Source organism: Paramisgurnus dabryanus, chromosome 1, assembly GCF_030506205.2.
Source record: "Paramisgurnus dabryanus chromosome 1, PD_genome_1.1, whole genome shotgun sequence".
Taxonomy (NCBI): Eukaryota; Metazoa; Chordata; class Actinopteri; order Cypriniformes; family Cobitidae; genus Paramisgurnus; species Paramisgurnus dabryanus.
In genome coordinates, this window is record NC_133337.1 from 18,724,081 (window position 1) to 18,748,486 (window position 24,406).

At 38.1% G+C, this 24,406-nt stretch overlaps 1 protein-coding gene across 1 annotated transcript; it reads left to right on the forward strand.

The window, feature by feature from the left end:
* Nucleotides 1–12,645: 12,645 nt before the first annotated feature.
* On the forward strand, nucleotides 12,646–15,645 carry LOC135745889 (uncharacterized). The gene is made up of 6 exons (XM_073813812.1): nucleotides 12,646–12,889; nucleotides 13,519–13,751; nucleotides 13,844–13,916; nucleotides 14,267–14,357; nucleotides 14,559–14,668; nucleotides 15,032–15,645. The coding sequence occupies exons 1-6, from the start codon at nucleotides 12,748–12,750 to the stop codon at nucleotides 15,343–15,345; spliced, it is 963 nt and encodes a 320-aa protein (XP_073669913.1). The 5' UTR covers nucleotides 12,646–12,747; the 3' UTR covers nucleotides 15,346–15,645.
* The last annotated feature ends 8,761 nt before the right edge of the window (nucleotides 15,646–24,406 follow it).

The window sequence follows — 24,406 nt, forward strand, 5'->3', positions numbered from 1 at the left end:
GACTCACACTGCACTCCTCATGGTTTCCAGAGGTCTTCCCCACCGAAACACAAACTGATTGTCTAGCAAGTGGGTGGTGCAGCCTAGCGGTTACAGATTTGGGCTGTCAACTTACAGGTTTATCCTCAGAAAAAATCAACATGATTGTACCACAGAGAGACAAACATTGCATTGGGGATTGACTCAGACTAGGCCTTAGTTTAATTCAGAAATATAACTAGTTTTAACAAACATGCATTAGTTAAAACTAGTGATGCACAGATGTATCGGCCGCCGATATTTATCGGCCGATTTTTGATGAATTTGAAACCATTGGCAAAAGCACGAGAAAGGCCGATACAGATTGTTTATTAATTAACTGCATAAAGAAATCCATTATATGTAAAAAACGATTTAATGTTGTTAATAAAATAAATGCTGAATAGCAAAAACCACCTTTGAAGGTTGTCATGCTGTCTTATTATATTTGTTTTAGCTTAATTTGTGCCTCTCTTATTATGTTGGTCAGTTGAATGTTAATTAGATCCAGTCCATGTTCAGTAAAAATAATTTGATGCAGAAATAAACTAGCTAATAGACCAACTGTATAGTATTGTATACGAGTGTTTAATATTGGTATCGGCATCGGTATCGGCCAGAAGTTGTCTGTTTAAATCGGTATCGCCCCCCCCCCAAAAAATCCTATCGGTGCATCCCTAGTAAAAACATTACTTGTGTGGATTTTGAGGCAAAACAAAGGGCACTGATGTATTTTAAGATATATGTCAGTCCAAGTTGTTAGAGTTTGGACAGCCCTTACATTAATTTTAGTCTAGGACTAGTCTAATCCCTGTCCGGGAAACCTCCCTTAGATGAGTAACGCATCTTCTACTGGATTTGCTGGATCAAGCTCAAACCTGTATAAATGTCTTTATTCTGATGAACACGAAGGAATATATTTGGAGGAATGTTTGAAACTAGGGATGCACCGATACCACTTTTTTGGAATTCGAGTACAGAGTACTTAATAAAAAAACATGATTTAAATTTACAGGTAACAGCTTTAGTCATATAATTTAACAAAAAACAAAGGACTAGTTTTCCGGTTTGTTGTAAACTCTGCCTCTTTGGACAACACAAGAGGCATTAACCCCTTACACGCCGCTCAAACATAGACATTTCTCAGACCGTTGTATCGATTCCAGGTATCGGGGGACTTTTAACGAGTACGAGTACTTTAGAAAATGTGGTATCGAGGCCGATACCCGATACCAGTATCGGTGCATCACTATTTGAAACCAAACCATTCATGAGCCCCATTGACTTCCATAGAAGGAAAAAATAATACTATGGAAGTGAATGGGACTCATGAACGGTTTGGTTACAAACTTTCCTCAAAATATCTTCCTCTGTGTTCATCAAAACAAAGAAATGTATAGAGGTTTGTAACAGCGTGAGTAAATGATGACAGAATTATCATTTTTGGGTGAACTATCCCTTTAAGGGTGTGTTGACGTTTGTACAATAAGTATCGGTACTGAGTTGGGTCACCACTTGATGTTCAACACATCTGAATCCTGAAGCAAAACAAGTGAAGAATCATAATTCCGAGTGTCCATTATAGCGTATAACCAGAAGTGCTCATGTAATGAAGAAGTGTCCTGTGTCTCATTACACCCCCATCCACTCATAATAATTAAAAGTCTATTCCCAGAAAGAGACAGGCCCAGGTATGAGGGCAAATTTGGTTAGCACATCCTATTAGGTGTGTAAACGCACTTGATTAAGGCTGATGAGATGAACGCAACTCTAATTGATGGAGGTAGATTATTCTGGTACATTCAGCCTCACTGGAATTAAGACACGAGGGGAAAATCTTTATACATGTTATCTCACTGACACTGTTACTGACTCACTTAAATAAAGCTTTATTCTGGCTCCAGTTGTTCAAAAGACTCTTATTAAAACACAGCACGTGATATGAATTATGGTTATAAAGATTGCAATGCCCTCAGGGACTGCGACTTAATGGATAAAGTGTTCCTGTGGTACAGTAGATGGGTTGATGATTTAAACTGTGGCGCCATCCGTTGATCATACAAAGAACTGCACGTAAGATGAAGCATCTGACACACAAACTATCTATATCTGTTTCTTTGTCTGAAAATTAGTTTATATATGGATGCTTTTTGAAAAGGATATTGAAATATTTTGTGTGCAGGTGAAAAGGAATCCATATTCTACTAGCCTGTTCAAGTTCTTTCCAGAAAAGTAAAGCAAATCATTTTCTAAAAGCAACATTTTCAGATTTTGGTGATGCTCTGTGCATTGTAGCTCCAGTTATAGGTTGATTACATGAATATATATATACAGCATGTGTCTTTAAAATGATTTGTGTTGTTGTTTTGTCACTTGAATTACTTAATTTAATAAAAAAAATATTTGCCATTATAAATTATTAAAGTTTGTTATAATAAAGTAAAGCATAAAAATACAAGTGTCACAGTCCTGTTCTGTGTTTCGTGGACTTTTAGTTTGTATTTTGAGTTCCTGTCTCATGCTTGTAGTTCTTTTGTTTATTGGTTCCACTTTGATTATCTCCCTGGCGTGTCCTGTTATCTTGTTGGCCATGTATTGCTCCATTGTTTCAGTTGTCTTTTGTTATTTGTTGTTGGATGTGGTGCTGCCGCTGCTGCTTACTTGTGATTATTTTCGTACTGTGGATTATTCTTTGTCTCTGCAGGATTACCTTTTCTCTATTCTGTGTTGTTAAATAAAATAACTGCGTTTGTATCCTCTGCCTGTCAAGTCAAGTTATGCAAAGTAAAGTTTGTCAGGAGCTTAACATTAACTTTATTGTTTAGATACTTGTATATTAAGTTGAAAATTTTAAGTTATAAATGCCATGTTTAAATGATTCCAAATAAACTTTACTTAAAAGTGTGAACTTTCTGTTCATTGCATATTTTTAGCATTATAGTGGATTAAATGTGATGATGTATTTAGGGGTTTACTGTGAAAAAAATAACTTAAACTGACAAATTTATTAGCCTGTATGTATACCTGTTGTCAGAGGAGGTCTTAACATAGAGGCATAGATAGGCAACTGCTTAGGGCCCCCTAACAGCGGTCATCTTAGGGGGGCCCCCAACCAACCTAATAAACAAAAAAATGCAAATAAAGACTCAACAGCACCCCATAGTGGATGAAAACATCCCCAACATAAAATAAGGGTTCAAATATTTTTTTTCTTTAGTAACGTTATTTGATTCACCACAAATTCATTTTTATCAGTGTAGGGCTAAGGCTATTAGCTATTAAGGCTTTCCCAGTCCTCCTGTCACTCTGTGTTTATCTTTCGTGCCGTGCGCACTGTTACGGACTAATCCATTTCATTGTGAAAGAAGGGGGTGTATGTGTGTAGTGACAGATAAACATGAACTGTACATTTTAACTACTATTTCCCAGTTTCAACATATTTCTTAAAGGATTAGTCAATTTTCTTAAAAAAAAATTCAGATAATTTACTCACCACCATGTCATCCAAAATGTTGATGTCTTTCTTTGTTCAGTCGAGAAGAAATTATGTTTTTTGAGGAAAACATTGCAGGATTTACTCATTTTAATGGACTTTAATGGAGCCCAACACTTAATCCTTAACTCAACACTAACAGTTTTTTTCAAAGGACTATAAACGATCCCAAATGAAGCATAAGGGTCTTATCTAGCGAAACGATTGTCATTAAAAAAAAAAAAATGCACTTTTAAACCACAACTTCTTGTCTAAGACACACGCCTTTGGTGTGAAAGACCTGGGTTCAAGTCCACTGTGACACACCATTGTGTCCCTGAGCAAGACTTAACCCCTAGTTGCTCAAGAGGCGTGCGACCTTTGACATGTACAGCAATTGTAAGTCGCTTTGGATAAAAGAGTCAGCTAAATGTAAATGTAAATTAACATTTAGACAGTACGTACAAATAGATTAGCAAATTTTTATTCAGGAAATAAGTTTCACGAATTTAAAACGTACTTAACTGTTTTCTGAATGTTTATGGATCTTTCACGCTGATGTCTACTTTTAATTAATAAATATTTTTACACAGCACGCACGTTATGAGGGGCCACACATAGAGAATCATACTTCACTACATATATAAAAGCATGCATACACACATATAAACACTCACTATTGGATGTTTAAGCAAATAACTATGAAATATGTGTGCATACTAATCTAAAATTCATACCATCTTAAGTTAGTAATGCATACATTTACACTTGTGAATAACTTGCATATACATGCAAACTTGATGCACACATACACCTATAAACACTAGCATATACAGTCAAGCTCAAAATTATTCATACCCTTTGTAAATATGACCAAAGAAGGCTGTGAAAATAAATCTGCTTCGTTAAATACTTTTTACAACCTTTCATTAGAGCATAATAATTTTAAAATGGGCGAAAATTTCATTATGAGAGAAATATTTTTCTCTAATACACACTGCTCACAATTAATCATACCCTTTTATTTAATCCTTTTTGCATCCTTCTTTTCCCAAGAGAACAGCTCTAAGTCTTCACCTTTAATGCCTGATGAGTTTGGAGAACACCTGACAAGAGATCAGAGACCATTCCTTCTTGCAGAATCTTTCCAGATCCTTCAGATTCCAGCTCCATGTTGGTGCTTCTTCTCTTCAGTTTATCTCATTCATTTTCTTTAGGGTTTAGGTCAGGGGACTGGGATTGTCATGGCAGAAGCTTCGTTTTGTGCTCAGTGACTCATTTTTGATGTTTGTTTTGGATCATTGCCCTGTAGGAAGATCAAACCATGGTCCACTATATGATTTCTAACAGGAACAGTCAGGTTTAGATCTTTTATCTGTTGGTATTTCATAGAATCCATGATGCCATTTAGTTGATCAAGATGTCCAGGACCTCTAGCATAGGCCCACAACATTAAAGATACAGCAGTATTTTTCATTTTACACATGGGGTATACATTTTACCCCTGTGTGCACCAAACTAATGTTGAGTGTTTGCTGCTAAAAAAAGCTTTTTTTTGCTTCATCTGACCATGTGCAAGTGTTTATTTGTATATGCAAGTTATTCACAAGTGTATATGTATGCATTACTAACGAATGTATCCTATGAATTTCACATTAGTATACACACGTATTTAGGTATTCAATAGTACCCTATACATGTATATGTGAGTGTTTATGTGTATGCATGCTTTTTATATATGTATCTGTCACAGGTAGGGGTGGACCCAGATGTAAATAAGGTCACGCCCCTTTCTCCACCTCGAGGAGATTCCCAAAGCCACCCCAATGACCAGACACACAAGGTAAGCATAATTTAAAATGTACTTTATTTAATTTACTTAAAAGAATAAATAGGGAAGGGAAAAAGGGGAACTTAAAATAACGGCCACTCTAGGCTCTCCTCCTTCACCACCAACTGGATCTTCACAGTTCATTCTCTTAGCGTTCATTCCTGCTCTCCTTTTCTCCACAGGCAGCCGCTGGACACAAAGACACTGTTAGTTCGGACTTCGAATACTTCTCACCGGTTCTGCTGTTTACAGCTCTTGGTAGGTATAGCTTTCCACAGTCTGTTCTCCTAATGTTCACTCTCGTTTTCCTTTTTCTCCACAGGTGGCCGCTGGGACACAAAAGCACTGTTAACTTGGACTTCGAACACTTCTCACCGGTTCTGCTGTTTACAGCTCTTGGTAGGTATAGCTTTCTCCACAGGTCAAGCAGAGGGGCGAAGATGACACACCGCCTCACCGGGTCGAGCGCTGCCCTATCCTCACTACCCGTAGGGCGGTCGAATACTGGACAGGGGTGCCCCTTTGTAGAGACCACGGGGCGGTGGAACTCTTTCGCCTCTGACTCTGCGACAGGGGCAGACACAGGTAAGTTTCCAATACAAATAATCCAATGTCGTACTCACACTCGCTGACAGCTCTTAATCTGCGTCACTTCACACTCCAAACAGCACACTGCGTATAGCAGCTGGTAATTCCTGAGGTCGTTAGCCTCTCCGTCCTCTGCTCAGTGAAAAATGGATGATGCGGGGTTTCGTCTGACAAGACACACAGCAACCCACAGCAAATACACAGCACCACTTCAACGTGAAAAGTTTACTAATTACAAAGACTCACTCACCACACTATCAGTGTACACAACAAGGGACGCCCGGCGTCCTCCACTTCGCTTGGGCTGGATAAGGGCGATGGAAATACGACCTGAATAGTAGTTCGTTGCTGTGGCTGCTTGGATGGACGCTTCTGCAGCTCACCCACCACGCTGTTTCAGGGGTAGGGCCGCCCTCCTTCTCCTGGAGGTATCCAACGATTGCACAGGTTAGCTTTTACAAGTTGCTCAACACAAGAGTTGATACTCACAGCGGTTTGCCTTTGTTTACGTTGCAAAACAAAGTCGGTTTCCTTCCTGCTTTACTCCTTTAAATGTGCCACTTAGACCAATGTTTCTTCTACCCATAGGATTCTTCTTTAACTCCAGCGTTTTCACCGCAGACTGCAAGCGAGAGAGAGAGAACATACAGACAGCCACCAATGTCCATCAACGAGCACAGCTCCGCTCCTCAGCACACACTAAACTTGACAACACACTGCTCTCTTCGGGGTGCTCCTTTACTCCATCCACGTATCGCCTTTCTTTTGCCCCAGGCAGCTCCTGTCTTCTCTCCGCGCGCTCCAAGCACAGCCCGGATCAACAGAGCCTGCGGGCTCTTCAAAAGGTGCGTAACTACTTTTCTGCCCTAGGCAGAGGAGCTTTCCCCGCGTCGATCCCCTCTCGTGCCCGAACTCCCTCTTTGTGTTTCAGCAGAGCTATTTATTTCATACGGCCTCCAATCATACTTCGCTGGCTTAATTCCTCTCACCTGCGGCTCGTCAAGCCCTGATTCCGTTGTCCTGGAAACCAGGAAGTGAGAAGGTCCGTCCTCGTATGTGGCCCGGTGGGGAAACCTTCCGGGCGGAACCAAAACTTCCCTAACTTTGGTTCCGCCCTTAAAAAGATCGTCACCTTGTGACATATCCATAAGTGAAGCATGATTTTCTAGCTGCATGGCCCCTCATACAACGTTGCATCTGTTGCTTATTTTCGAGTCAATTTTGAGCAAAATGTATTCTGATTGGATCGAGGGCTGAAACCTCACAACCAATTACATGTTTTGATTTTGAATATGAAGCTTTTTTTTATTGAGTTTTGAGTGTGTGTGTGTGTGTGTGTGTGTGTGTGTGTGCGTGCGTGCGTGCGTGCGTGCGTGCGTGCGTGCGTGCGTGCGTGCGTGCGTGCGTGCGTGCGTGCGTGCGTGCGTGTGTGTGTGTGTGCGTGTGTGTGCGTGTGTGTGTGTGTGTGTATGAATCTGAATTGGCATACCCTGCTGAAAAATCCAGCATACCAGCAAGACCAGCATATGTGGTGTTTTGGTGCTGGTTTGCTAGTGAACACCAGCTATACTAGCATCAAACCAGCATCAGCACCAGCATTAGCACCAGCTAAACCAGCACCAAACAAGCATTAGCACCAGCTAAACCAGCATTAGCACCAGCATCCCATGCTGGTCATACCAGCATGTTGTGTTTTGGTGCGGGTATGCTGTGACCACCAGCTAAACCAGCATAGACCAGCATAATTCCCATGCTGGTCCATGCTGGTTTGATGCTGTTTTTTTCAGCAGGGTAGGCATACGATGCAAATTTTTATATATTATAAAAATATTTTGTACATATATTTATTTAGAGACTTTCCTGTCTGAACTCTTCCTTAACTACGTATGTTTTTCTCTCACAGTACAGTTTGCAGGATGTTTTTTTGTTTTTCACACCATCCTCAGTGTCTGAAAATCCCACAAGATTTTGATGCACACCCAAAACAGCCCAGCTGGTACCAACAATCATTTCACAGTCAGGTAGGTCGCATTACTTCTATATTCTGAAGTAACATCTGCACCTCCCGTAGGCTTTAATGCATTGTTTTTTTGCTTTCATACATGTCTGGCTGGCTGTGTCCGAAATAATCCCCTATACCATCATTCCCTACATTAATTTCTAATATAGTCCACTTGAATGAGTGAATAAAAACGAGAGGGAATTTCGGACACTGAGGCCATCTTGTGTCAAGACGCGGTAGTTCATTTGACATGCGCCTCACAGTGAAGGGGTAGCGTTAGACGTACGGCAAATGGTATATCTCTCTCTCTCTCTATATAAATAATGTAATGTAAAAAAAAAATTTATTAATATGTTTACAAAATTTATTTTTCACCAATATATTTTTTGGCCATTTGTGTATATTTTGAAATATAAACATTATTTAAAAAGAATATGTTACAAACCTGCAAACATAACAGGTTTAAAAAGATTAAAATAAAATATATTTTCAACTGCAAAATTATACTTATCATTTTATATTTTATACATACTTACGTTTTATACTTGGCTGTCGGTTATCAAATATAATGTAAGGAGCACAAAGTTATCCAATATTGTTCTCCTTATTATTAATTATATATCTATTGGTATAATAAATAACGATTAAATCCAATTGCTTTCAAACCCGTTTAAAATTCAAACCCCCCTTATTATAATGAACAGTAACCACTGCAAACAGATCAAAACAGTATAACACGATCTAAAAAGTATAACTTTACGTAAGCAATTAACTTAAGAATTTAATTGTTGAGGAAAAGAAAACGCCCTTTAAAGAAGCTCATAGCCATATGTCCACTCTACTTGAATGGGAAAAGACAGATAATTCTAAATGATCAGGATAAGATCAGAATAAAACACAATTTATATCCCGCCACCAAATAAACCATTAAGTCTGCTATTCAATAAAAAAGAATACATTTTAATAAAGCGCTAAATTGCTTTAACTAGCCTACTGGGTACGATATGACGCGCCGACTGTAATCTGCTCTGATTCTGCATCAGCACTTAAAAGTATATTGTCAACAAAAACTGATAGAGAAGATCTGCTGGTAGAAATTTATACATTATTATATAGGCTTAATATAGAGGGTATAATTGTATATTTTTGTTGGGTACCGGCACATATTGGGATAGTAGGAAATGAAATAGCGGATACATTGGCAAAAGAAGCATTAGGGAAAGATATGGTAGATATTAAGATTCCTTTAGGAAGAAATGAAGTTAGATCAATAATTAATAGAGAAGTGATAAGAATATGGCAACAAAGATGGGAAAGTAGCAGTACAGGTAGGTGGTATTATAATATTGTAAAATCAGTGAGGAATAAAGAATCGTGTTATGGAAGATATAGAAAGGAAGAAGTAATGATTTCTAGATTAAGGATGGGTCATACAGGGTTAAATTCAACACTGGCATTAATGGGGAAGCATGAGAATGGTATGTGTGATGAATGTGATGGTGTTGAAACAGTAGAACATGTGCTTTTTAAGTGTAGTAAATATGAAGAACAGCGTAGTGGTCTCTTTAGTAATATAAAGAATAGGCCAGTGAGTATCATGGACTTATTGGGAGAGGGTTTGAGGGATATAGAGAGGCTTAAGGAGGTGATGATATTTTTAGAGCGTACAGGACTAGATCACAGGATCTAGAAGGAGGAGCAAGTTGCTCTGAACATCCAGGAGGTTGAGGAGCTCAATGTGGAAGCTGGAGGAGCTGAACACGCAGCGTCAGCTGAAGCTTGGGCTCGGATCCTCTGGGCAGAGGCGCGGGAAGATATTTTCGGTAGGGGGTGCTGGGGTGCGGATGCGGCGGTGGGGGGGGGGGGTGTATAGAGTTATAGAATTCTAAAGTTGTTCACAAGCTTTTTATTCTGCAGACCACTTTTCTTTTAAAAACTCACTCGCACCTCCCATCCATAATGTACAGCTGAGCTGACGGTGCATACAAACTATAGCCTATTGCAACATAGTAGAGTTTAGATTCTCTGCCAGGGTCGTTATTTTCTGCTACTATCCTCTGGCCGGGCCGGACCGTTGATTAAGCATATTTTTTAATCATTACTTTATTATCCTCATTGGGTGGGGAGAAAACTATGCCATATAATCAGAAATATTATATATAGACTATATTTAGGCCAAAGTAACAAATGTGTCCAAAAAGTTACACAAATTACAAAATGATTTGTAAAAGTTACAAAATGCAACGCGAGTCATGTGCGGAGTCTCCTCTGGCACCCATCACGCACGGGTCTGCTGTTCTGTATGATGTAGCTTAAGTGCAACACGGAGTTTGAAGATGTAAAGAAAAAAAGAAAAACAGGAGAATTAACTATAAGCAAGTTTGGAGGAAAGTCGGAGGCAGGGCCGGCCCTGGCCAATTTGCTGCCCTAGGCAAGATTTCACCTGGTGCCCTTTAGAATCATTTTGTTCATAAACTTACACAGGAAAAAAATGCACAGCTTTGTCTAGTTTTTCTTAATTTTGAAAATATTTTGGAAACACACGCATGCACGCACGCACGCGCACACATACACACAATACCCTGTCACTCAGGCATTTGGTCTTGACATTGTCACTGAAAAGGCAGTTTAAAATATAAACCCAGAATTCAGCGAACGTCAAGAACAAGAAAACGGAAACAACAATCAGACAGAGACGCAGGATTTAAATTACGTTACACGGACCATGTTTAAATTTCAATGTTTCTGCACAGAAATACCAACTTTGTCTGGTATTAATAAGCTGCACAGTGGCGGTGCTGAAGGCGCGTGATGGCACATATGCACAGATATTTACGTGCAATCTATTGGAAAGCGGAGGAGTCATTAGTTGGGTTAGTAAAATAACGAAATTATAGCTTTTAAATAGAAGAAAAAAGTTTTTTGTAAAGAGATATATGTTTTTAAAAGTTTAAAACACACAACCCTTCTCAAGGGGAAGTAAGCTACTTTTCTCCTTACGTGCAACCTATCGGAAAGCGCAGATGAGTTTGGTTAGTAAAATAATGAAATTATAGATTTAAGTACAAAATAGTATTTATATAAAGAGAAATATTGAAATAAAAGTGCAAAACTCTTCTTAAGTGGAAGTAATAAAGTAAAATAACGAATAATAATTATATAATAACGAATAATAGTCTCCAATAGGTTGCACGTAAATATCTGTGCTGCCACCAGTACTTTGTCTGAGCGCGTCTTCAGCACCGCGGCCAGCACTCCAATGCGCAGCTTATTAATACCAAACAAAGTGAACAAGTTGCTATTTCTGTCTAGAAACATTGAAATTTAAACATGGTCTGTGTAACATTATGTAAATTCTGCGTCTCTGTCTGATTGTTGTTTCCGTTTTCTTGTCCTTGACGTTTGCTGAATTCTGGGTTTACATTTTAAACTGCTGCTTCAGTGCAGTATAGCCACAGAGCTATTTAACAAGCACGATCTTCCGAGATTATATGCTACTAATAATTCATCAGTAACTGCTGTTTTCTTGTGCAAAATTAAATATTTATAGTTAAATGTTTATATACATATATTAAAAAAATAATAATTTGGGCGCACGGACGCCCCAAGGGGTCGGCAGCGCCCTTAGCATTTGCCTATTCCGCCTATGCCCAGGGCCGGCCCTGGTCGGAGGTATGGAACCAGTTATACATTCTCACTCGTGCCAGTAGCCTACGCCGGCTTTGTTTTCCTTTGCTTTTTTAAGTTTTTAATATTTATAATTTCTAACATGGAAACTTTATTGACATCACTCGAGTTAAGGCGATTAGTGGACCTTTCAATTCACGGGTTTCATTTAATTCTATTTTTTAAACGTAAATGTAATATTTTTTTCTTAAGTTTTGTTTCAGTTTGCAATGCCTCCTGCGCAGCGGTGTAAAAATAAGATATTTTTCGACTTTAAAATTCAAACATCATATCCTAAATTGTCGGAATATATTCCATATGTATTAATTTGGATTTATAGATGTTTAACATTAAAATCTATGCATGGGAATAATTTACATTAATTTTTGAAATGCCCACCACTCTTAAATGCGCAGGTTCCTTATTGTACATCGAGGCTTTAAAATTTAGTTCCTTTCATGTCGTTGTAATCATTTAATTCAATCTTTTTTACCTAAATGTTTACTTTAAATGTTCTGTTACATTAACATGTGCGTTAAATAGTTTTTGAAAAGATTACCTTTTTCTGATATGCAGGATAAGGAGTTATTTGGAGAAATAACGCTAGTCCTCGGGACTTTTGGGCTGTGTGATTGAAAAAAAAATCGCAATCACTTCGTCAAAACAAATCTGATTGGCTAATACACACTGAAATAAATTAAATAATTTTAAAATTACTAAATTAATAATTCTCTCTTCATCACACAGCCCAAACATGACATACAAAATGTCTTGGAACAGTAACAAACAACAATCAGAGATATTTATAAGCGATCATTTTATGTTCATTGCAGTTTTAAATCTTTCCCGCGCCCATGCCTCTGGGGTGTCAAAAGGGGTTTCCTTTTCTTATTTTTTTTTTTGTTTTTTTTGTTTTTTTCCTCACAATTCAGATTCATTACACATATGCGCAAGTTATACAGTAGGTGGCAGTAATACTCCAAAGGAGTGAGCAGCCATTAAACGAAAAGAAGAAGAAGAAGAAGATATGACGCGCCCATCCTGTAGATGTCAGTAGACGTCAGTTCAAGTTCTCGCTGTGCACTAACAGAAGAAGAAGAGTGTTGTGTTTTCTCTGCAGTGTTTCGCAGCTCGTGTGTTTGTCAAGTGTTTGTGTGTAATGCATCAGTGATGGTGATGTTGTCCTCTTCGCAGCAAGTCGTCATGGCCTTCACAGCGGTGCTGCTGATGTTTGTGCTGTTCCCGCGTATGTTCACCGGCAGCGGCGGCGGAAGGGAGGGTCAGTCTTTCGATCCGCGGATGAACCGAAGAGGTGAGGATACAAACTTTACACAGTCCATTGTTCTCTACTCTTTTACTAGGGACTTTAATCATGTGCGATTTAATGTCTTTTTACTAGCTTAAATGACCTCTTATAAGGCCAATTCACACTGGTCAGGCAGACTTCAACAGACGCGTCTGTAGGATTCTGTCTGACCAGTGTGAAACCCCTGTTGGCACAGTTGTTGGATCATCAAAGTAACGTTAAATGAGACTTTAGAATGTGGGTGTCTGTTGGAGTTGGTAGTTGTCTGATCAGTGCGATTGGGCTGTATGGTTATTTAATATTTTAATCGTTGCTGTTATGTGATTTCCACTGGTAACAGTGTGCTAGGAAGTAATGCTCCAATGTCGAAAACGTTTTTGTTTCCTTGGGTTGTAGCAAGTGCTTTATTTTAGCAGTAATACTGTAAAGTTTATTAAAGACACACAAATCCAGCAGTGATTGTGTTTTAAATTGCATGGTCACATAAAAATAATCAAAATAGATGCAATTAGAAATAAGATTTCCAAATTAAAAAGAAATGTGAAATTAATGTTTTTTATGCAATGTGTTTATTTAATGTAGCTTCAACTGATTCCATATATCTGATTCTTTGTGACGTCTCTACTGTTCTGTAGGACCCGGCCCTGGTCTCCGTCCCGGTGCCGTTAAGAATCAGCAGCAGTTCCACATGAACGGAGCGTCTCCAAAATCCCAGAGTGTGGAGAACGTTCATCAGATGAAGAAACTGATGGAGCAAGAGATGAAGAGTGACAAATACAAAGCCAATAACAACAAGGGCTACGTCTTTACCCTCATGCCAATCTACGCCATCAGTGTTGGGCTTTTTGCTGCTTATAAGTTTCTGAAGGTGCTGATATTTATTATAACACATCTATTGTCTCCTATTCTTAGTTTTTGATGCAAAATTTGACTCTCTTGCGTGTGTTTTGTTAAATACAGATAAAGTCTGCAAATGAAACTGAAGCTCAGAAAGCAAAAACAGCTCGAGGTGTGAAGAAATCTGAGGAGACAGGTGTGTGCGTGTGTGGGCATCCACAAGTGTTAATTTGTGTGTAGATGTGTGTTACACGCTGGGGTGGTTTCCCAGACAGAATGTAGATTAATCCAGGACTGGGCCTTAGTTATATTATGACATTTAAGTCGTTTTTTACAAACTAACCTTACGAAAAAAACAACACTGATGTGCATCTTGAAACAAAACTATGTCATTGATATATGTTAAGATGTGTAAGTTCAAGGTGTTTTTAAATCAAGACCGCTCAAAGATGCATTTCAGTATGGGACTAAAATAAGCCCTCCCTGGGAAACTACTCCTGTTAGTCTCAAACAACACAACTTGAACCGAATTGTGTGTTTTTGTAGAGAGTCAGCTGAATGAACTGGAACATAGGTTGGCTCAAACTGAGAAGATGCTCAACTCCATACTAACCCAACTGGACCCCCTTACAAACTGGTAAGAGTCATAAACAGAAGTATGTTTACATCATTTTAATTGTCTATTTTATAGACCGTTTTACACTTGTTATATGTAACTAGATATTAATTTCCACTTTTCATGTATGCAAATGCATTCACCCTGCGGTTTGTGTCTCAGTCACTGCCTCGTGGCTTTGTCTTTCCCGCTCACCATATTTTGTTTCTTGTTTTGCCGAAGTGTGAAGTCTGTTGCCATGGAGCAGAAAAACGAGATCATGTCGCAGCTGCAATGCATCCGGCAGCTAATGAAGAAGAGAGGCATGGAGTGTCCAAACATCAGGATAGATGGTAAACACATCTGTTCCCGCACAGACTGATGTCATCAACACATGCATTTAAAGCCCACTTAGACAGCGAGTCTGTGATATAATGAGTTCACCCAATCCATAATGTAGGTCACAAGTTTTACAAAAGTGATTTAGGAGGATGAACAAAGTGGCACTAAATTCAACTTCACATAGGTCACACCTTACGTGAAAGGTGCAGTCACATCACCTCTTTCCTTAAAGATTGGAGCTTGTAATGATAATAATGCATTTGTTTTGATAAATGTGTGATATCTTTGCAATTTGGCTGAACAGGTCTGTAGGTAGTTGGGACTTTATCCTGTGGGTCATATATGCGTTGAATCGTATGGTTATGTCTTTTTAGAACCGGCATGCCAGCGCAATCTGGATGATCTTATAGAGACTCTGACTGCTGCAGAATCGTCTGTAGAACCACAAACGCACGCTGAAACACAGTCATGTGATCAGACTGCGCTCTCACCTGACCAAGAGAGGATTGAAGAAGAGGAGCCTGAACCTGCAGAACGAGAGGTAGAGGAAGATATGGCCAATGAGAGTGACTGTAGTTTGCCCTCCCTCGAGGACTCGGGCGACTTCAGTGTAGATCCCGTCACCATTGTTCAGAAAGATCCAGATGATCAGACGGGTGGATTACGAAGACGCAACAGGCCAGAGTAACTGACAAGATTTGGACTTAAATCTAATTTATTTATTTATTTATTCAATTATTTGTGGTCTACAATATTCCATCTGCATATTTTCAGCAATGTCCAGTGTTTCCCACAGATCTGAAATGTACTTGTGGTGGTAGCTGGTAAAAAAGGCAGTCATTATTATCCAGACAGATAATGGTCTACTATACGTGTGACAAACAACTAGTAATGTGTGAACGTTCACATTATAGTTCATAAATCCAACCACCCCAAACTCTCATTGGTATGAACAAAGATGAAACTGTTTGTCAAAGCACCACAAAAACACTTTATTGTTTTTGTGCTGATTAGGAAGCAATACTTGTGAAAATGACAAATTTGAAAGGATTTATTAACAATGTGAAAGGTATAGAAAAACTATTAAATACAATAAATATAAGACACTAAGGCAATGGAGGTTTATAAACAGGTCTAGAGATTATAAATGTGACCGGTGTTATAATGGTTTAGCTTTCTTTACTTTCTCGAAGCAGTAAAAGTGCCTTTCTTTTTATGCCAATTAAAAGAGCTTAATCCACTTATTATTTCAGACGGTTCATTAATAACACTATTATAAAAATTGTTTGTCAATATGACCTTTGGCTTCGTCCATTTGTGCTTTTCAGTATAGATAAGGTCACGCAGTGACAAACCGGTTTTGTATTTATCATAACCTGATACGATTTTGCAGGACAGAGTTCACCAAACTATGCTACGCAGCGACCTGCGAAATATCATTGCACAAACTTGCGTTTTCGGTCTTGAGCATTATGCGATGAATGGAAATCAATGTCTAATGAAAAGTCTAGTGTGACTGCAGCTTAAAGCCTCCTAATGACCTGTGAATTTATTTGGGCACAGACATGTTTTGAGGTGTTTCTGGGAGGTTTAAGTACATACCGCATCATCTTAAAATAATAATAATGTAACTTCGGAGACCTGAAAATGCGAATAAACTGAAATGCACCTTTTTCAAATTGCTTGAAAACCACCTGATGCGAGCGTAAAAACTTTTTCAGATATATGGGAGTTTTTGAGATTGCAAATACGGCCAATGGAAAAACAATGTCAATTTGCACAATTTAAAGGGTAATGGAAATGCAGCTAATTTTGGCCCATTCAAGCTGCATTCAGACTAGCATTGACTAGCAGTAGCAAAGCAAAGCAATCTCATTGATATTAATTGAAGATTAATAGTAACCGTTGGCGACTGGATTGGCCGTGTCCAGTCACGAGACAAAGTTGAGAAATGTTTAACTTTATGCAAATTATGAGCAACTTTCAGGAGCGACTACCAATGAGAACGAAGCAGTGGACTTCATGTCATCCGTCTCTTGTCAGTGTCTTGTACCATCAAGTGGACGGTACTTATTGTTTATGAAAACCAGATTTAGAAACGCCTCTTTTTAAAGAGACGATCGACACACAGCGACAAAGTCGATTATAATGTGAATGTACCTTTAGACCGCCAGCGACAAGCAGTAGCAGAGCAACGTGATCTCATTCATTTCAATGGACGCTTGGCGACACCACCACACATTTGCATAAAGTTTCTTGCATCATTGGACACGTCCATATGGTCGCCAGCGGTCACTTTTGCTCATGCTGCCAGAAGTCGCCAAACTTTCATTCAAATGAATTAGTTCATGTCGCTCTGCTACTGCTAGTCGCTAGCGGTCTAAGTTGGGTGGAACTCATTGGAAGAGACACAATGTGCTAACACGCAAAATGCCGTTATAAAAGAGTCATTATCATGGAAGAACAAAAAAGACATTTTTTTTTTGCCAGGTATACTTTGGGGGTTGTTAATATACCTGGGCGGCCCACCCAAGTAAATCAATGTGTGGGAAACTGATGTCTGTAGTTCGGAGTTAATAATTGGAATCCGTTTACTTTTTGATATTACTGGCCTTATTTTGGACTTGTAGTGCATGTTATTATAAGGAAAACGATTGGGATCTTTTATTCAAATGTTTAACACCCACTTCTGATGAAATCCTGTCCTACATTTTTATCTTGTTGAATATTTGTTTCATCTGGTCATATTCACATCAATGTCCGTGTCACCTTGTAAGTTTGGTTTAAGCATCTGCATAAATTCTGGTAATTTCAATGAGGTGAAGCCAACAGGAACATGCACAAGGCAGCTCCTGAGTTTTTGCATACTGTGGTTTTTATTTTATTTGCATGTTGGCAGAAGCCTGTGGGAAAGTTTGAAGTATCTGCATGTTTCTAGTATGACAATCATGTCCAAAACTTCAGATTGTGATGAATAGTTGATATGATATTGACCTAAACCTCATGACTGCAATAAAGCTTTGAGCTTTACATTTTATTTTCAGCATAAATACCATGATTATATGTAATATGAGCATATATCTGTTAAATGTTAACGTGTAAAGTGAACATTTTTGCTGTCAGTGCCTGTTATCAGCTTTATTTAAAGATTGTTTATATGCACATTTGATCATACACTCTAAAAACAAACGGTGCTAAATGGCACCAAAAGTGGTTCGTAATCATAGAAGAACCATTTTTAGCAGGGGCGTCGGACTGTGGGTAAAACCAGTACTGATTACCAGGGCCCCAAAGGAAGAAAGGGCCCTTGAAAAGTCTGAAATATATTATGGGGGTGGGGCATTGGGGCCCATCAGAACTGCCTATGCATAGGGCCCGAGGTCTTGTTCAACGCCCCTGGTTTTTAGTTCCAATTTAGCACCGGTGAATCACCTGTGTAGAACCACATAGTGCTATGTAGAACCATATGTGGCGCTATAGTGGTACTATATGGCCCCTTTATGGTTCTACACAGATGCCTCACCGGTGCTATATGGCACTTAAATTTGTTTTTAGAGTGTATTATAGGTTTCAGTTTTGTTAAATATTAGCTGAAAACATTGTTTTCTGCCAGAATAGGTTTTTTCCTTAATCACAATTTTTTTTTATGTTGATGTTCTCATAAAACACATTTTTACTTGTTTAAACTGAAAATTACTGCTTTCTTGTCTTTATTTTATCACAAGATGCTATTAGAAAAATCCATTAAGATTTTGTCTTTAACATCATGTAAAGCTTTTACCCTGTATTTTAAATGTGGAGATTGAATGTGATTGGACTCTGTTTCCTGTACTTGTATGTGATTTGCTGCATAGTCTACGGAGAAATATTTGAGAACAAATATTTTAAGCCTTAAAATAAAATCTAAATAATCAAATGTTGGTGTTGACAGTATTGTGATATTTCTTGATAGTTTGGCATGTTCTGGAATTTTGCAAAAATCCAAAAACTCTCCCTATAATTTGATAAATAATAGGAAAATCTTAGGCTTTACATTTACCTTATTGCTGATTTATAAATACACTCTTTGTCTGAAATAGCTCCCTATACCCTAGTGCACTATTTGACGGGACAGCCAATGGTTGTGTTGTCCGAAATTATAGTGGACATTGTCGAGTGCACTTATTCAGTCCCATAATGCACCGCAATAATGAGTGTACAAACTATGTACCTATATATTATAGGATATCATGGTTCTGGCATGGCCAAGCCAAGTCTCCAGGCCTTAACCCAATAGAGAATCTTTGGAGGGAGCTCAAACTCTGTGTTTCTCAGCGACAGGCCTGAAACCTGACTGATCTAGAGTAGATCTGTGTGGAGGAGTAGGCCAAAATCCCTCCTGCAGTGTGTGCAAACCTGGTGAAAAACTACAGGAAACGTTTGACCTCTGTAATTGCAAACAAGGGCTTCTGTACCTAATATTAACATTGATTTTTTTCAGGTGTTCAAATACTTATTTGCAACTGTATCATACAAATAAATAGGTAAAAAATCATACATTGTGATTTCTGGATTTTTTTTAGATTGTCTCTCACAGTGGACATGCACCTACAATTACAATGTCAGACCCCCACCATGATTTATAAGTGGGAGAACTTAATTGCAAAATAGCAGGGTGTTCAAATACTTATTTTCCTCACTATATATATATATATATATATATATATATATATATACAGTCTTGTTCAAAATAATAGCAGTACAATGTGACTAACCAGAATAATCAAGGTTTTTAATATTTTTTTTATTGCTACGTGGCAAACAAGTTACCAGTAGGTTCAGTAGATTCTCAGAAAACAAATGAGACCCAGCATTCATGATATGCACGCTCTTAAGGCTGTGCAATTGGGCAACTAGTTGAAAGGGGTGTGTTCAAAAAAATAGCAGTGTGGCATTCAATCACTGAAGTCATCAATTTTGTGAAGAAACAGGTGTGAATCAGGTGGCCCCTATTTAAGGATGAAGCCAACACTTGTTGAACATGCATTTGAAAGCTGAGGAAAATGGGTCGTTCAAGACATTGTTCAGAAGAACAGTGTACTTTGATTAAAAAGTTGATTGGAGAGGGGAAAACCTATAAAGAGGTGCAAAAAATGATAGGCTGTTCAGCTAAAATGATCTCCAATGCCTTAAAATGGAGAGCAAAACCAGAGAGACGTGGAAGAAAACGGAAGACAACCATCAAAATGGATAGAAGAATAACCAGAATGGATGATCAAAGACAGTCTGGAGTTACCTGTAAGTACTGTGACAGTTAGAAGACGTCTGTGTGAAGCTAATCTATTTTCAAGAATCCTCCGCAAGGTCCCTCTGTTAAAAAAAAGGCATGTGCAGAAGAGGTTACAATTTGCCAAAGAACACATCAACTGGCCTAAAGAGAAATGGAGGAACATTTTGTGGACTGATGAGAGTAAAATTGTTCTTTTTGGGTCCAAGGGCCACAGGCAGTTTGTGAGACGACCCCCAAACTCTGAATTCAAGCCACAGTACACAGTGAAGACAGTGAAGCATGGAGCATGATATGGGCATGTTTCTCCTACTATGGTGTTGGGCCTATTTATCGCATACCAGGGATCATGGATCAGTTTGCATATGTTAAAATACTTGAAGAGGTCATGTTGCCCTATGCTGAAGAGGACATGCCCTTGAAATGGTTGTTTCAACAAGACAATGACCCAAAACACACTAGTAAACGGGCAAAGTCTTGGTTCCAAACCAACAAAATTAATGTTATGGAGTGGCCAGCCCAATCTCCAGACCTTAATCCAATTGAGAACTTGTGGGGTGATATCAAAAATGCTGTTTCTGAAGCAAAACCAAGAAATGTGAATGAATTGTGGAATGTTGTTAAAGAATCATGGAGTGGAATAACAGCTGAGAGGTGCCACAAGTTGGTTGACTCCATGCCACACAGATGTCAAGCAGTTTTAAAAAACTGTGGTCATACAACTAAATATTAGTTTAGTGATTCACAGGATTGCTAAATCCCAGAAAAAAAATGTTTGTACAAAATAGTTTTGAGTTTGTACAGTCAAAGGTAGACACTGCTATTTTTTTGAACACACCCCTTTCAACTAATTGCCCAATTGCACAGCCTTAAGAGCGTGCATATCATGAATGCTGGGTCTTGTTTGTTTTCTGAGAATCTACTGAACCTACTGGTAACTTGTTTGCCACGTAGCAATAAAAAATATACTAAAAACCTTGATTATTCTAGTTAGTCACATTGTACTGCTCTTATTTTGAACAAGACTGTATATATATATACAGTGAGGAATATATATATATATATATATATATATATATATATATATATATATATATATATATATATATATATATATATATAACAAATACATTTCTATTTTTACAAACCATATGGCAAAAAATATGTTTCCTGGACAAAATATAAAGGTTTGTATAAAATGTATTATAATACATGAACCCGATGCATAACACTATAAAACCATAAATAAGCAAAAATGACATTTACACAAACAAAGACCATGCTATTCTATTCCAGTAGAGGGCAGCAGTCAATACAGAAATTTCACATTTTAGCACAACTGGTTTCTTCATCTTAAAATCAATGGATTTTTTTTGCACCAGTAATAGCTGTGAATTATAAAGCTTTAAAGGAGACATTTCACAAGACTTTTTTAAAATGTAGGATAAATCTTTGGTGTCCCCAGAGTACATATGTGAAGTTTTAGCTCAAAATATCATATAGATAATTTATTATAAAATGTTAAAATGCCACTTTGTGGCGGTATTATCTACTTCTGACATCTTTTTCACATTTTCTAGGTTGACAAAAGCACTGGAGACCCAATTTTAACACTTAAACATGAAAAAGTCAGATTTTCATGATATGTCCCCTTTAACGTCTTGACTTATCACACATAATAATAATAAGAATAATAAACAATAAGAATAATTATGCAACATTTTTAAAAAGGACATTCTTCCACAGAGTAGTTCCTGTTTTTAATCCACGTTTTTAAAAGTTTTTCATAAAATTTAAAAGAGTTGTTATGCTTGGTTTTGGGGTCATTAAAGTTAAAGGCACACAAGGCAAGTCTGAGTATTATTTCTCTACTAGCTCCCCCTAGTGTCTGGGAGTAAATGCGTTCTATATCTAAGACTATACGAGACTGAAGGACACCGGGTCGGATACAGCGAACTTGCAAGTGGGGTATTCTTCCTACAGACGGTAGGGGCGGGCGAGAGAGTCTTCATTCGTCATGTAATGAGTCATTTAACCATATACCGACTTACGAAGATGATTTATTAACATAAAAATGCTGCCTTGTGTCCCTTTAAGCAACTGTGGTGTGTCAATCTCAATACACCAGACCAGGAAGTACAATGTGGCATAAAAATCTCAAAAAGGCAGAATTGTAAAAACACATCCAGAGTATTTCCCTATCAGGAAACCTATTAAAAAAATTGTAAAGTTGAAAGTCTTTAGAAAGCGACCGTAGTGAACTGCTTTGTTGTCTTTGGGTTTAGTTATGGATGTGAAGGACGTCTTCATATATGTGGGTCACTGCTGCTGTCGCTCAGAGTACACATCCTGTATAATAATTGCACATACATTACTGGTAAAACGTTTTGAAACACTTGATTGAAATGTTTCCCATGATCATAAAAATCTTATAATCTGAAGCGCTAAATGTTTAAAATGACTTTTGTAAGACATAATTTACATACTTTTGACAAAACCAGTTGTGCCAAACAGATGATTTTTTTATTAGAAAAATTAAAATTGATTAAAAATATTTTTGAAATTGATGACTTGACTGAACGGATGTGCACTCCTTCAATAGAGAAAATCATCTCTGGATGAAACCTTAACAAGCTGCTTGATTTTGCAAATAAGGCAACACTGAAGATGATCAAACATTTAAGCAGTAGTTGTAACATATCCTTTATTTATTAAACTGTCAATCAATCTAATTAATGTCTTATTGATTTATGATCCCTGTTTTTATTACTTTTAGCTGTCAATCAAATATATTAAAATTGTTATGCTTTTATGATAGTGTCAGTCATGCTTGACCTGTTCTGTGTGTGTCTAATCCCCACCTTTCTGAAACAGTTTCCTTCCTACCTCTCCCCCAACACCTTTGTAAATGAGTAGGTGTGATGGTTTCTAAATGTCTTGATAAGGAAAATAAATGTTTATGGTGCGTGTGTTGACTCAGCTGTGGGTGAGTCTTCCAAGGTTCATACATCTGACAAAAAATTAAGTTTTTACTCAGACTTAGGGTCTAAAATATCTTAGGGCAGCATGATTATGTCAAAATCATAATCATTAGGCTACTGTATTTGCACTGTATTGAAAATGATGAATTTGAAAAATACAATGAATTGCAAGGCTGCAGAAAACAGTGCACTATTGCAGACTTATGTAAGGTACTGAGGATTCCAGTTCGACGTGATCCTCATCCTCATGCTGCCAAATTGATGACTGCCTAGCGACTTACAGCCTTACAACTTACAGCTCTGTTAAATTCTACACCATAGTATTTATTATTTTCTATATCGACCTTATTTTTGACGTAAATGTGGGCGCCGCCATTTTTGAGCTCGTTTGTGTAAGATATCCAGTGAGCCACTACAGCTAATGGTAGTCGCATGTCGAGAGACATGAGTGTGTCGTTTTGACTGGCTTTTTGATTGACAGCTCCAGTCCTTGGCCCCCCCAGAATGTTTTAGATGTCTCCTTATATAAAACACCTGATTCCACTCATCAGGCTCCTGCCAGAATGTTTGAAACGTTTCCTTAATTAACTCACTAACAAGCTGATGAACTGAATCAGGTGTTTTATATATGGAGACATCTAAAATGTTCCGGGAGGGGGGGGGGCGAGGACTAGAGCTGAGAACCACTGCCCTACGGTATCCATCGCCACCTTGTCATCATCTCTCGTCACCCAAAAGACGGACTAGTTTAACAAGTTATTCCGATACTCAAACGTAACTGCCGTTTCCCAAAAGTGTCATTTCATGATAGCATCTCATTCCTTATCTCAGGGAACAGAGGATACAGTAACTAAGATGTTTTGCTTTATTTTATTTTTTTAATTGAAACATAAACAATATGTCAGTGTTTGGAGAACATGTGCTCTTTGCTATTGTGTTTGTATATATAAAGGTAGTGCTGTCAAATTCTGATGAGAGTTTGGACCTTGTTGAGTTGAATCCACCCGACCCTTGGACTGTGGACCCTCGAGAGGCACAGGAACTACAAGCTGGAGAGCTCATGGTATAATAAAATGGTTTACACAATCTGTAATCTCTTCCTCATTTCAATATTTGCACTGCTTGTGTTCATGTAATGCTGGTGTGCTTTATATTAAATGCACCCATGCCTCGGAAACATTACAAAGTGACAAACTCATTTCCTTCTGGCACACAATGTAAAATCTGTAGAGGATTAGCATTTAATCCAATTTTTATATGAATACAGGCACATAGACTTCTTCCATTATCTTTCACACATGCAAAGCAAATATTCTGAATATGAGTGAGCCCGGTACCAGACAATTATGGTAGGGATGTCCCAATCCAAACATGTGATTGCAGACATGATCCGAATCAGACGTTACCTCCCAATCAGGACTCGGGCTGTTTCCCAATGTCAAGGAAGGATCGTCGGAAGCCAGAATCATGACATTTCACATAGTAGAGATGAGAGATAGTGA